The following is a 15,196-nucleotide window of genomic DNA, read 5'->3' as shown; positions in this document are numbered from 1 at the left end:
TGGTTCCTCTAGGAGGGAATCCCAGAGCTACGAATCTTTGGAATTTGGTGGTGGAAAGGATGATGGAGAGATTAGATGGTTGGAAGGGGTTTCTTTTCTCTCATGGGGTTAAAATAACTCTTACTTAGGCTTGTCTTTCGAGCATTTCATTGTATTTCTTGTCTATGTTTATGACTCCAGTGAGCATTGCCAACAAGCTTGAGAGAGTCATGAGAGATTTCTTGTGGTTTTGTGTGGGAAGTCATAGGTGTTAAAGCTTGATATACATTGTTAGCCCACAACCTAATAGCTTAAACTTTTAGGTAAAGTGGTAATCTAACATGATATTAGAACTGGTTACTAAGATTCTAGTCTTGTTCCCCGTATTTATTGTGTGGTATTTAAAAAAATTGTTGTGTTCCTTATCATGGTTGCAATTTATTGTGTGTTTAATTATCTCTCCACATGCTGCCAGGCTACATGTGTGGGGGATTGTTAAAACTTGATATACATTGTTGGCCCACAACCTAACAGCTTAAGCTTTTAGGTAAAATGACAATCTAACAATAGAGACCATTTAGTGAGTTGAGAAGAGGTTTTTAGGTCTAAAAAGGAAGGGGGGTAAAAGAAGGGGAGGCACTAGATCTTGTAAGTTGGTGTCTAAAAACACCATCCTTTTATCTAAATAGTTGTGGTGTTTCCCATTAGAAAATTCTTCCCTTTGGCATAGAGTAATGAGAAGTAAGTTTAGGTTGGATGAGAATGGTTAGGGATACAAATGCTAGTTTAAGATGTTCTTTAGGGAGCTTGTGGAGGTCTATTTCTCATATTTATCCTTTATTCACTTTTCACTCTAAATTTGAGGTGGAGAGGGGTTCTTGGATTCGTTTTTGGAAAGCCCCATGTCTTGGGAATGCTTCTTTGTCCACATCTTTTCCTTGTCCTTTTATATTTGAGTTCTAAGTAGAACAAAATCATGTCTTTCTTTGTTGATAATTTCAGTAGTCCTTTGGTTCCTTGGAATCTCCACTCCAGGAGACCTCTTAATGATGGGGAGATAGTGGAGTTGTCATCCTTATTATCCATATTGAATAAAAGTAACCTTTCATCAAGGAGGGATGTTCATCATAGTGATTAGGTCAAGTGGGGATGTATTCTTGCAAATCATTCTTTGAATTTTTTACCCATACCAACTCTTCCTTTCCTCTCTATCTTATTATTTGGAAGGCTGAAGATTTCCCAAAAAATTAGGCTTTACTTGGTTGTGCTTAGTAAAATTAATAGTAATAACTTGCTACAGATTGGAGGACCTTTGAAAGCTCTCCCTCTCTCACACTCTCTCTCTCCAAATGTTTGTGTACTATGTTATAGGAACTCCGAGATAGGATCTCATCTTCTTTTTCATTGCATATTTGCTTGGGGGATTTTGGAACAAGCTATTAATTGGTGTCATGGATGGGAGTTGGGTTTGTCCTTTTTTAGTGGAAGATTTGTTAGCCTCCTTTTTAATTTGTAAGCTTTTGGAAGAAGGAAGGATAGGGTTGCTTTGTGGAAGTGTGGCATAATTGTAGTCTTATAGAGTTTACGGTTGGAGAATAATGCACACGTCTTTTCCGAGAAAAATTAAATTGGGTGTTGGTGTGGAAAAAGATTTTGTATATATATGGCCTCTTTGTGGTATGTTGGGTTTAAATTTTTCAGGGGTGCTAGTTTTCTAGATTTACAAAGATTGGAGGAACTCGTTAGCTTGATGATTTTTTCTGTGTTGTTCTTAGTTCTTTATTTCTAGTTTGCCCCAATTTTTTTGAAGAAATGTCTTACTCACCCTCCTATAAATTATTTCCCTATTTTGAAACTTGATATACATTGTTGGCCTATAGCCAAACAATTTAAGCTTTTAGATAACATGATAATATAACATGAGATCAAAGTTGGTTTCTACGAGATACCTGGGTTCTAGTCTCAATACCTATGTTCATTTGTGTTGTTTAAAAAATTATTGTAATCCCTGTTATAGCTGCACATGCGGGGGCTATTAAAACTTGATATACATTATTGACTCGTAATCTAACAGCTAAAACTTTTAAGTAAAATGATAATCTAACACCCCTATTAATGAAAGTTTCTGCTTAAAAAATAAAATAGAATAAAAATACTCCACACAGATGTTCACTAAACAGCTTAAATTTTTAAGTGTGTAGTTGTTCAATCAAACTCTGAAAGTTCATTTATTTTGCTTCAGATCTCATAGCTTAATGCATAATTTTATCAAACACCACCTAAGCTGCTACCGAATAGTGTGGATGAAAGCTACTTGGGGCTGATTTGTAACGACCTGCTATATATTTTCCAGTTTTGATTTATATATATATTATAACATTTATAATGCTCTGATACCAAACTGGATTAAACCCAACCATCAACCTAAACAGCGAGAAGCGGAATTCAAATAAACATAACCACATATAATTATATATAATAACAGAGTGTTAATATGTTTCCCAAAATATACATATATGACTGTTTCCCAAATACCCTCAATTGGCTAGGGCTATACAAAAATACTCCCAAAATACTCACTCTACTGTCAAGGAAATACTGAGACGCCTCTATCTGCGAGCATGGTCTGCTTGCCTACCTGGATCACCTGAAAAATGTTAAAGTAATGGGATGAGCCAACGCTCAGTAAGACAAAATATGATATTACTAGTGTGTGACAAATGAGTTACAATACTATGAAAATCTATTACTATATAATCATGTATCACTGAATCTGTAAATACAATACCAGTAATACAAACCATCACATTTTCCTTGTTGCTTAACATATCTGTACTTTAGGTTTCTACTCAAAATACTTCTAATATATATAAGTATATTTTCTATCTCTGTAAATTTGTATATACATAAAAATAATTGAAAACTTCTCTGTGAATAACTGTGTGTCATGATTTAACCCCTCATGACAGGGTTGTGCGGCAAGATCTATCCTGGCTGGGCGACTAGGATAAACCACTATACTCCATCGGTCTGATCAACCCTTCTCAACCCATATCCAACCCATATCTGATGGGGAGCCTGTCCACTTGTGGGCTCTATACAATCGACCTTTATACCACGTATTATCTGAATAGGTGGTTGCACTCTATACTGTATATAGCTATGGTACCGTGCTCTATAAACTATATGGTATAACAGGGTCTGATACTATATAATACATCTTTATAAACAACTATCTGTTTTACTATGATTCTCTAATAACTATATCAACCATGATGTTGTAGAAAATTGTATTTATATCAACTGTATTTCTGTAATTAACTGTAAATTTGTATGTCATGGTACTATAAAACTGTATAATCATGGTATTTCTGTAATTGCGGTAAACTATATTCACTATCTGTATATTCTGAAAAACATAACACTGAAAAATACTGTAGAATATGTTTTCGTATTATATCTATATTCTCAAGTTACACGGTAATTTTAAAACATATTAAACATACTTAATAAACTGTTTAAATTTCTGTTGTGAATAATAATGTGGTAGTAACGTATAATTCATACTGAAAACATACTAGGATTGCCTAACATATCATATTTCCCTTACCTGACTATTAAAAAGCCCTTATCGTATATCGGTCCTACCCCCGTGGGGTTTCCTACTCGACACCTTGAAAACAACATTTTTCAGAACATAATATCAATATTTCTTTGCCTACATCATTTCTTACAACTGCCAGAATACCAAAAATTGACTAAAAGGTCTTACCCTGATTCTTGGGAGAAATTCAACTCGATCTCATCGACGATCCGCCCCAGTAGACTTGAAAAGAACTCCGCTAGGAGCTTCGTGGTGGCCTCAGATCGTTGATCCGGCGACTAAGGGAGCCGAAATCAAAGAAAGAAGAGGGAAGGACCATAGAGGAGAGAGAAGAGAGGTTTCGGTGAATTTCCTGAGCAAAAAATTGAGTTTGGCACTATTTATACTGCGGCTTTCGTCGACAAGCCACATCACCTCGTTGACGAGTCCTATAGAAAGTTCGTCGACAAACCTGCACCATCATCGATGAATTTCAGACTTCCAAAAATCCACTCTCGATATCTTCTCGTCGATGAAACTTGTCTTCATTGACGAAACGCTAAGTTATCCTCGTCGACAAATGCTCTGTGTTCGTCGATGAGGCCGTCAAAAAATTCCTGAATTATTATACCCCTAAGTGCAACGTTGTCGACGAATACAAAGCGTTCGTCGATAAAATCGGCTTCTTCCTTTTGTTATTATTTTCATTTCTCTCTCTCTTTATTATTTAAATATCAATATTTTTCCGATCACTACATGATTGGTGGATGTTGCAATGTGCAGGACAATGTTGCGATCCTCGTCTGCCCGATTTAGTATATCCTCCTTGTCGACCTTTTGCAGCTATCGTAGGAGGAATTCAATGGCCTTCTGCTTGTGAAATTTCACAGCATTGTGAATTCAAAGGAATTCAATAGGCCCCAAATCTGACGCGACGACCCAACGACGACGACGACGACCCAAAGACGACGGCGACGACCCAACGACGACGACCACGACCCAACGACGATGATGACGACCCCAACGACGGCGACTCAATGAATCCCACAGAAGTCCGAGGGTTTAACCTGCTCTGATTCCATGTTAGAACAGGAGGATAAGTTAAGAAGGCCTACAAGAGTTTTAAAAAAAAGGGAAAAGACTATTCTGCCCTAATATGATGTAAATAATTATTGTCAGTAACAGGCTTCAGCCGCATGACCTCCAAAGCAAAATGGGTGTGCCCAGCAGCAGCAGCCGCGTGCAGCGGAGTATCTGCAAACGGTAATTCATCGATCTGCTCAAGAAGATACGAGTCCTCCCGGATTAATGCGTACAAGGCCTCGGTGTCTCCGTTTTCTGCCGCCTTCCTCAACCCCTGATCCATCTCCAGGGTAAATTAGAACAGTTTGATTTGCCGATAAGAGGGAGAAAGACAGAAAGCTGTACTGGTCTCTGCATATATATATAACGCAATTGGTACACCTACTATGATTTATATTTTTTTTAAATGCATGAAAACTGCCCAGCTACTGCATGGAAGCGGTCTGTCTATGAAAAAAAAATTGGTCACTGTAGTTGGAATATTTGTTTTTTTTTTCTTTTTGGTTCTTTATCACCCTATTGACTTTTATACAAGGCGTGCATCATCCAGGAAGCTGCTGGAATATGATGGCAGGTAGTGGTTTCAAAGTTTCGTAAATAAATTATTAAATGAGCCCTGCCGCGTAGGCTCAAATGGTAAGGATATTTTGTAATTTTGATAACTCCAAAATTACGGATTCAATTTCTCTTTAAGAGTTTATCTCGATGAATTATTAAATTATCACTTCTCAAGTCTGGCATCGCACCATAATATTCAAAGTGTCAAAATACTGATTAGAGTTTCCGAGTTATTAAAAAATATATTACTGAATGAAATAAAATATTGGATCATCTTAGGGAGCGAAAAATAATAATTAAATGAAACTTCTAGAGAGTTGGTTGTTTACTTCAAATAAGTGGATTGCTTAATTAACTATATTTATTTCACTAAGATAATGTTTGGTTTGCAAAAAATCAATTCATACGTAATGCAGATGTAATAAAATGTATAGGATATAATAATTTGAAAAAAAAAAATTCACGGTAGAACTCGAGAATTTAGTCATTCCTTACCAAACGCAAAATGCTATCTTTATATAACAACCATTCTATCCGTTGAAAAATTAGAGAATGGATTAATCATCCAAACATAATAGTCTACCTAGAAAATGGACTTCCTCAACCTACGTGCTCGTTCAGTCGTGTAAAACAAATTCCTTTTTTATTTTAGTCTCCCAAAATTTACAAAATTAAATGAAAAACCTACATTCATGGAGCCACACGCACTGCTCATTCAATTTCAGTATGAAGCGGGACTAACTTGCGCAGAATGCGTCTAGTTCTACTCACCCTTCCTCCGAAAAACAAAATCCCTCCTAGGAGAAGGATTTGGAATGGAAAGATGAAGTAGGTAAGGAATCCATCATCCGGCAGTACGAGAACCGCAGATGCACAATAGCTAACGAACAACAACACTAGAGATGCCGGCAACATCAGACTAAAAGGGTGACGTTTTACAGTCAGATAAATCACTCCAATTGACACGGAAAACGCAGTAGAGCTTGCAAATGTAAAGAAATCTACAAGGATATATTCAGCACCGTATTTTAATGATTTGTAAACATTCTGGGTTGTGTTCGTGCCGGCGCTAGTAGTAGGTGTATTGTCAACACCGGCAAAAATTCCACCAGGAAGGCTAACTGCAGCTTGGAAGGTTGCCGTTGCAATTAGTACGGCTACAACGATTATCAAATCACGGCTTTTGTTGCACAAACTTGCTTGTGCACAACAAAAGGACCGAACCCATGTCTCATGAAATAAAAATTTGACGCTTAGGAAATCTGCAAGCGTTTCAGATCCACAAAGCAAAGAAGCTTTTACAGCCCCACCACGGCGTAGCATCTGTGTTACTCTGTTGTCCAATTCACTTGCATGTAACAAAGCGATGTCCAGCGCCGTCAGACCATCCAAATTCTTGGCATTCAAGTCCATTAAACTACTGAAAAGGCTCCCTTGATAAAGAAGCAACTTCACAACCTGTGCATATGTAACGAACAAACACAACAAATAATTAGAAAAATTCATGCTAGCTAGAATGAATCATTTTCGAAAAAAAATTATGATGAAAGACGCAAGGACATTTCACATCTTATGTTCAACAAACTAGCAAATCATGCCAGATGGGAACTCTACTTTTGCTATATATCCATAAAAGGAGGTGAATAAAATGGATGACAGCATGCCTCAGGTTGGTTAGTGTATGCAGCAATATGCAGCACTGTGTTGCCTTCTTCGTCCTTCCAGTCTAGGATCTGTTCTCTGTTGGTCCATTTGATCCATCCATGCAGCACCCTAAAAGTGCCAATCTTGCGAGTTCTCACAGCAATGTGCAGAGCAGTCTCACGATGAATAGTCAGATCCTTGATGGCCTCTGGGCAAGCAAAGAGGAATTCAGCCAAAATGTTGGTGTTTTCGGTGGAAGCCACATAATGCAGGGGAGAAACTCTCTCCAATCCTTTGACGCGAATAAGCTCGGGATTTATTGCTGTGAGCGCTCTCACAGTCTCATTTTGCCCATTTCGCAAAGCCAGGTGCAGGGGGCTCAGCAGTTCTCGGTTAAGCTTAGTGCCAAATGATGGCTTTAAACTTGCAATTTCCATCGCAAAATGGGTTCTCCCAGCAGACGCAGCTATGTGTAAAGGAGTGTCTTCAAATGGTACCGCATCAATACGCTCTAGAACGAAAGGATCCTGCGAAATTAATTGATATAAGCTGACCGTATCTCCATTTTGTGCTGCCACCCTCAGCCTCTCATCCATTCTGGAAAACAGAAGCAGCATAAAACAAAATGACTTCATAAACAAAGCAGTAGATGACCAGAGGGAAAGAAAGGATAGTAGAATAATTGCAATTTGCAATACGTTGAACACATTACTTCTTACCTGCAATGGCTTACGTGATTTTTCAGCCATGTCGACCCTCCTTTTTATGTTAGTGAAGAAACATCAGTTCCATCTCTGGGGAAATTTCCTTCAGGTTTCCTGGCTAGCCAATGCAATCAACTTTCATACTCAAAAAGTCCAGCTTTCTTCTAATGTGAATGCAATCAACCTCATACTCAGAGTCCACATAATTAATCCACCATCAGAAACCTACGGTCAGGAAAAAAAAAAAAAAAAAAGTTCTAATCGAAGCTATGCATAATGATCTGGCCAAGTAACCAGCTTGCTTGAGAGAGAAGTAAGTTCCCCTTTCTTTTCTTTTCTTTAATAATACAAGAAAATATATTGTTTACTCTAGGAGTCCAATCCTATTTTGATAAATGACAAATCACTTGATATTTGATTAATGCATTGAGATTGTGAAAATGAATAATATTTAGCATGCACGGAACGCTAATAAGTCATAAAAGTCATGTACATTAAAGTATACACATCTTGGCACAAATCTATGGAACTAAAAGAGTTGAACAATGAAGATGCAAGCAAGTTCATATCGTCGTGGGAATTGCTACTTAGAACTGAATGTATTTATATATTTCATATGATTTAATTTGAGACTCAACATATACCCTAAACTGACCTTAGGGCTTATGCATCTCATGAATATCATTAGAGGATATTTATGAATTTAGAAATATTTTAAAATCCCAAAAATTATTTTATAAAAGAGTAAAAAAAGAAAGTAAAGCAGATTTTTGAAACTAAAAATGAAAAATCCAGAAAATGACCAGTTAAGAAGACCGAACTCAACGTTCATGTAACAACCCAAAAATAAATAAATAAATAAAATATATTATTAATTAAAAAATTAATTATTAATAATTAATTAATTATTATTAAGGAAATTAATTAAAGAAATAAACAAATAAAAGAAATAGTGTGGAAAAAAAAATTGAAATAAGGATACATATTAAGTTATATATGTGTGTGTGTATATATATAAAGTTATTTTATAATAAGGTAAAAGAAAAAAAAAAAAAAAAAAAAAAGGAAAGGTAAGGATAAAGGAAAGAAAAAAAAAACTTAATGGTTAGGTTTCCTGGAGCAAGCAGAAGAGGAAAGAAGGAAAAAAAAAAAAAAAACTTCTTCTTGTCACGCGCAGACAGCAAGGAAAAGAAAGAAAAAAAAAACTCTCTCACCTCACGTTCTCCACTCCTCCTCTCTCTACGATTTCATTACGGATTCTCGTCTAATTGAAAATCTAAAAATACCACTTGACTCCATTTTCGCCACCGACATATCTACCGAAGTGGATTTGTCGTAGGAGTAACATAAGTATATCTCCTGAGATAAGGTAAATTCTTATTATTGTCTCAATTTTTCTTAAATTTAAGTCAAATTAATGATCGGACACCACCATGAGAATCTAGGGATGATTCTCTACAAACCTAACGGAATGGATTTCTTGTGGGGTTGTTGTAGGCATAGCCCCAAAACTAGGATAAATGGATTATTTAGAAATTAATTGTTATTTAATTATTATAAATTAGGAAAGGTTAAAATAATATTTTATCGGAGTTGATTTGATTGAATCAGGGTTCGGGTGAGCGTCGCGGGTATAATTTTGGAAGCCCTCCAGACGTGATTCAGAAAATCAGGTAAGGAGGAATAAAATTATATCAGTATTTTATTAAGGTGAACCGATTATTTACGATCGTATGAAATTTACTATTTATCTATATGATTTTTAGAGCCATCTGAGTACTAGAAAATGATGATTTTGTTTAAGATTTATATTTGGGATAATTGCATATGAGATTAAATTTGTGTGACATGGAAGTAATTTTTCCTAATAAATTGAATATGAATTACTGTGATATTTGGGTTTGCATATGGGGGTGTTTAGAATGATTATGACATGATGAATGAATTGTTATGTTTGATTCCTATGTGGAAATGTATTGATCTATTGGGATATTATGTGGGAAATGAATTAATTTGTTGGATTCCTATGTAGAAATGCACCAATGCGTCTGTGTGAATTAATTGGTGTGGTTATTCGTATGCATTTCAATATAACGTTGGCATGAGGAGGTTGTTATATTGCCTAAATATAAATCATGATATGACGTTGGCAGGTCGAGAAGCTCGTCATATTGTCATTTATATAGGGTAGGACATTGGCAGGTCGAGGAGCTTGTTCTACTGATGTACGACGGGTTGGTCATGAGGATTGGATACTGGTGAATAGCGGTGCCTGTGTGAGCCACATGTTGCGGAAGCTGGAGTGGTGCCTGTGTGGGCCACGTTATATCCTGTGTGGATAATGGCGCCTATATGAGCCATGTTATGCATCCTGTGTGAATGGTGGCACCTGTGTGGGTCATGTTATGTACCCTATGTGGGTAGTGGTGCCTGTGTAGGCCACGTGTAGATAAGAAGTACGTAGGTGCCTGTGTGGGCCACGTACTGACATGTACGCAGTTGCTCTATGTGGGCCACATATTGAGGACATTAGAAGACAAAATATAAGTTGCGTAATTCCTATGTGGATGTGTTGTGCATATGAATTTAATTATAGCATAAAAATAATGGTATAACATATTATGAATGCATGTGTGTGCATGCGGTGAGGTAAACATACCACCGGGGGCTTGCTGAGAAAGGCGAGTGCTCTGCTAGGTAGTTTCTTGGTATCAGTGTAAAGGGATGCTACTTGTATAGACGGGTAAACATCCTGATCCTTGGAAACCTTCACCTTTAAAATAATAAAGATGTGTGTACTGGCGGCAAAATAATACTTCACCGGAGGGCTTACTGAGTAAGATGAGTGCTCTGGTAGGTAATTTTTAATACCATAGCAGAGGGAAGTTACTTGTATGGGCAGATAATCTTCCCTATTCTCGAGGACTTTTACCTGCATAAAAATTATGTACTTGTGCATATTGGATGTGTGTATGATATTAGATGTCGGGGATGTTATTAATGGTACATTTTCTCAGTTGTTATTGATATTATATGAGAAGCTGTTTATTTTGATATGTAAATATTAAAACTCATTTGTCACACACTGTTATAATTTATTCCACCTTTACTGAGAAGTGTTAACAATTTTTTAGGTTCTTCTGGAGATCGGGTTTGAAGGCCTAGGCTGGGATTATTTTTGGTCGTTTCTTTTTGGGGTATTGTGAGATACTAATATATGTATAGATATATTTGTACGGGATTATGTTTAAATGCTGGTTGTGGATATAGATATATAGATGTTGTAGTGTTTGTTTTTGGTTGCTATATAAAACTCTGGTATTTATTTGAGATTATTTATTTATGTTTCACTGCGTGCATGTTAATTATGGTATCAGATACAGGTGATTGGAACACGTGGCACCCGGGCCCCACTTGGTGGGTTTCGGGGCATCACAATTCAGTTGTCTAAAAATTCAACTTCAGAAGACCGAAGTTAAGCTCAGTCGTCTAAAGAATTTCTTTAAAAGATAGAAGAATAAGTTCAGTCATCTGAAGAATTAATGGTGAAACACAGAACCTGACAGAAGCACATCAGAAGACTAAACTCAGACTTCAGTCATCTGAACCCGACACTTTAGAAGACTGAACCCCAACTTCAATCGTCTGACCCTATGTCCAGGTTAATTTTTCGAAACTCTGAGGAACTTCAATCGTCTGGGCTCTAACCCTCAATCGTCTGAACCTGTGGGAAAGATTAAAAATTTTGATTTTTAATTAGAGAACACGCGAGTTAGTTTTTGATCCAACGGTTAGGATCATTCTAAGGGCAAGGTACTTATATAATCAACATCTAAACCCTAGTGCCTTATGAGAAAGAGAAGAGAACGAACATTTGGCAAACGATTAAGCATATTGCACGATTAGCACAACTTGGGAGAACACACTGCTGAAACTTTTGATTGGGATTTCAAAGCTTACACTTCAAATCTGAGCTAAGGCTACCTTGGTATTCAAAAGGCTTTCTTGTGATTGTTGTGCAAATCATTTTGGAATTGAGGTTTGGCAAATCGATCTACATGTTAATATTTATTTTCATAGAGTTTTTCATCTAAACTGATTTGCTTGTTGATATATATTTTTCAAAGAGCTTTTCATCTCAAAATCCATTTTTGAATATTTGTTGAGAGGTTGATCTTGAGTGTGCATATATTAAATCATTTTGACAAAGATCACTACTTGATAAAATTTTTTTAGCCATTTAGCCATTCGTTAAATAATTTTGATTCAAGTGAGTTTTCATTTAACAACTTGAAATTTTCGATATTACAAAACCCCTTGATTAAATATTCATAGAGTGCATAACTATATATATACTCGAAGGATATTATCTGAAAACTATTTGATTAGGTTTTTTTTTTATCTTTGGAAATCATATAATACATATATATATATATATATATATATATATATTTGTATATTACAAAGATCATATTGTGGTTGAATATTTGGAAGAAAACGTATTGATTTTGATCATTATAATATTCAAGACAAATCTTTTGATAAGATCATATTTGATATTCGTGCATCAAAGAAGTTGAACTAAAATCATAATTTTTCCAAAGCTTATACTTATATCATAATTTTGGGAGACTTGATAAAAGGGAAATTGCGTGAAGCATATCATTCATATAACGATTGTATCGTTACATTCATACTGACCTCCAAGTTTCATCATATGGATATGTGTTAGGATTTTCAAGTGTACTCACAAGCTTTGTTAGAATCGAATCTTGAGTTGTTTTGCAGATTTGAAATTATATGGTAAATCACGGTTCGGGTTGTGAACCGGGTGAGGAGGAAGTTGTGTCTCTTGTAAGCAGCGGATGTAAGGGAAGCTCTGTCCTGGTTAAAAGAGCAAGGATTTAGTGGAATCCTTGAGTGGACTGCTCAAGGCGAGGACGTAGGTCGAGTTGGCTGAACCTCGTAAAAACTATGTTTGTCTTCTCTCTCCCTTTACTCCTTTTATTTTCCGCAATGCACTTTATTATCTATCTTGCATGTGTATGTTGAATAACCCCACACGCACTAGACAATCAATTGGGTGACAAGAATTCAGTGATATAATAATTTAAATCAGTCTTAAACCCCTGCAATTAATTTGTTAAGTATAAAAATAGGGATTAAGTGGTAAATAAGTTTAAAGAATTTTAAAATACCCAATTCACCCACCCCCCCTCTTGGATTACACCTAAATTAACATATATAATGGAAGAGAATGTACAATTGAATTAAAGATACTAAATCCTCATTAAAAAAAAATTTAAATCAAAAAAAGGAAAAATAAAATAAAAGCAAAACAAAAAAAATAAAAATAACTGCAATAATCAACCAAGAAATCCCCCCTCTTCAAACCCTTCCCATCATAGTTCATTGAACACTTCAAATTAGCTCTGTTTTCTAATATTTAAGATATTAAGTGCACCAATGATCAAAAATTAACTGTGCAAGTAGTGGATCAATGGTTAAAGGGGCGATTCAGCCATTCAAACCTCATTTTTATCCGAGGGAAGTTAACATTAAGTCAATCTCCGAGGAAATTTCATGCAGGCTTCCTAGCTTAGTTAGTGCAATCAACTTCATACGCAGTGTCCAGCTTTCTTTCTAACCTACCAGTCTAAGATTCCACATAATTAATCCACCACCACAAACCTATGGTCAGAAACAATTGATGAATCCTATCCCAGAGCATAGAACACATCATCCTCTTCCCTTAAGGATATAAGCATTCCATGGCAACCAAATACCAAATAAAACAATAAAACATCCACCACACCTTCATAAAGCTCTCTCTCTCTCTCTCTCAAAAAAAAAAAAAAAGAGCCAAAGACACTAAACTCTCCTTAAGTTTGACAAAAAGAAGAGGACCTCGCTTGAAGTTTAAATCATTTCATTAATCTCCCCTAAGGTTTCAAAAATGACACCAACCTCCTCTCAAAGGACTTGTCTTTTTGCAAAATACAATGGAAGGTTTGTATCTTTTTGGAAAACCTCAAGTAAGGTTTTTAGAATTCTTAAAACCTCAAGAGAGATCTCTGGTATTTTTGGAACTTTAATGGAGGTTAGTGTTTTTTTTATCTAAGCTTAAGGGAGGTGAATGTCTTTTGTCCAAAAAAAAAGGGGGCAAAAGACACTTACCATCCCTAAGATTTGACAAAAAGATAAGAGACTTTTTCTAAAGTTTCAAGGAAGTCACATACCTTCCCTAAAGTTTGTCAAAAAGACAAAATTTTCTTAAAAAAACTTAGGGGAGGTCCGTTGGATTTCTAAAACCTTTGGTTTGTGTCTTTTTTACAAACCTTAAGAGAAGTCCGTTGGATTTCTAAAACCTTAGGGGAGTTCTTTGGAATTTCTAAAATCTTAGGACATGTCATTGTCTTTTTGTCAAACCTAGGGAAGATCAGTAATTTTTGCCCCAAAAAAAAATTTATTCTAAACCTTCCAAGAGAAAGAAAAATGCAGAAAAAGATGAAATGTAGACCCGTAAGCTGTCAAGAGTACCTACGTACAGAGGTAAAGCCTTAGAACCTCCCGTATGCAATACTTAACTCTATTTAAGAACCGCAAAAGCCTTAATCTTAGAGGGTAAACTGGCCTTGCAAATGCTATAATGAAGCGGAAAAGGCAAGTTTTCATGTATCAAATGCTCAAAAAAATATACACGAGAGTGATATACTGATGAATCTAGAACCCACAAACCAAAATCCAAAAAACACAACAAAGAAATAAATAAAGATGTATGTATCTGCATTTTACACTGGCCAAATCCTAGAAAGAATGATCTGGCTTTCCCCATGATTCTATCTGTAGAAGTTGATCATTGTTCATGCTGAGTAACCAACTTGAAGAAGAGGAATGTTAAATTCCTCTCTCTAATATACCACCAAAAGATTAACCGTCAAGTTGTGAAATATGGACCAAGTTTCTCTTCCACCTCGCAAGTAAATTCAGAATTGGATGACTAAAAGACCCACCAAAAAATTTTAAAAAGAACCCACCGAGAGAAACACACAAAAGGGTGAATCTGAGTTTTATATATATACACACAATACACACATTAAGAGAGTTTTTATCGTATTCCTGAGATGAAAGCCTAACTTCCCCCTCCATTCAACAGCATGAGTTTAATTTCCAGACAAGCTATTTTCTCATTTTGTACAAGGAATGTTGAGTACATTGATGAAAGCCTTGCCTGTGGTTGGTTTCTGCAGACTACAACATGCAAAATGTGTGGCCTTCCTCATCCTTCCAAGTTAGGATTTTTTTTGTTCTCATAGCATGGCCGCTCTCTGCTCTGTCAAAGCCATCCCACCTGGATTTCATAAGCTTCGAACATGTTCTTCAAGCAAAATGCAGTGTCTTGCTTCTAACTATTCAATCTTTGATAGGTTTCCAGAAGCAGATGGAAAACCCACCAAGATAGGTAACCGCCCGCCCCCCCCCCCCCCCCCCCCCCCCCCCCCCCCCACCCCCCACCCCCCCCCCCCCCCCCCCCCCCCCCCCCCCCCCTCCTTAGCTACATAAAGCAGAGTTACACTGTATATCCTTGGACCCAGGCAAAAAATCAATGTCTATGGACAGCAGCAGCATCTGGATATTCCCATTT

At 36.4% G+C, this 15,196-nt stretch overlaps 1 protein-coding gene across 1 annotated transcript; it reads right to left on the bottom strand.

Moving 5' to 3' along the window:
- Positions 1-5,914: 5,914 nt before the first annotated feature.
- On the bottom strand, positions 5,915-7,579 carry LOC131164438 (ankyrin repeat-containing protein BDA1-like). The gene is made up of 3 exons (XM_058121616.1): positions 7,567-7,579; positions 6,824-7,444; positions 5,915-6,710 (listed from the first exon to the last, which is right to left on the bottom strand). The coding sequence occupies exons 2-3, from the start codon at positions 7,441-7,443 to the stop codon at positions 5,915-5,917; spliced, it is 1,416 nt and encodes a 471-aa protein (XP_057977599.1). The 5' UTR covers position 7,444; positions 7,567-7,579.
- Positions 7,580-15,196: the final 7,617 nt, after the last annotated feature.

Source organism: Malania oleifera, chromosome 9 (genome assembly GCF_029873635.1).
Source record: "Malania oleifera isolate guangnan ecotype guangnan chromosome 9, ASM2987363v1, whole genome shotgun sequence".
NCBI classification, from domain to species: Eukaryota; Viridiplantae; Streptophyta; class Magnoliopsida; order Santalales; family Ximeniaceae; genus Malania; species Malania oleifera.
This window is presented reverse-complemented; position numbering and strand designations above follow the sequence as displayed.

Coding starts and splice junctions, on each gene's coding strand:
- LOC131164438 (XM_058121616.1), bottom strand. CDS start 7,443: ATGGATGAGAGGCTGAGGGTGGCAGCACAAAATGGAGATACGGTCAGC. Junction 6,711..6,823: donor CCTCCTTTTATGGATATATA/GCAAAAGTAGAG, acceptor CATTCTAGCTAG/CATGAATTTTTCTAATTATT.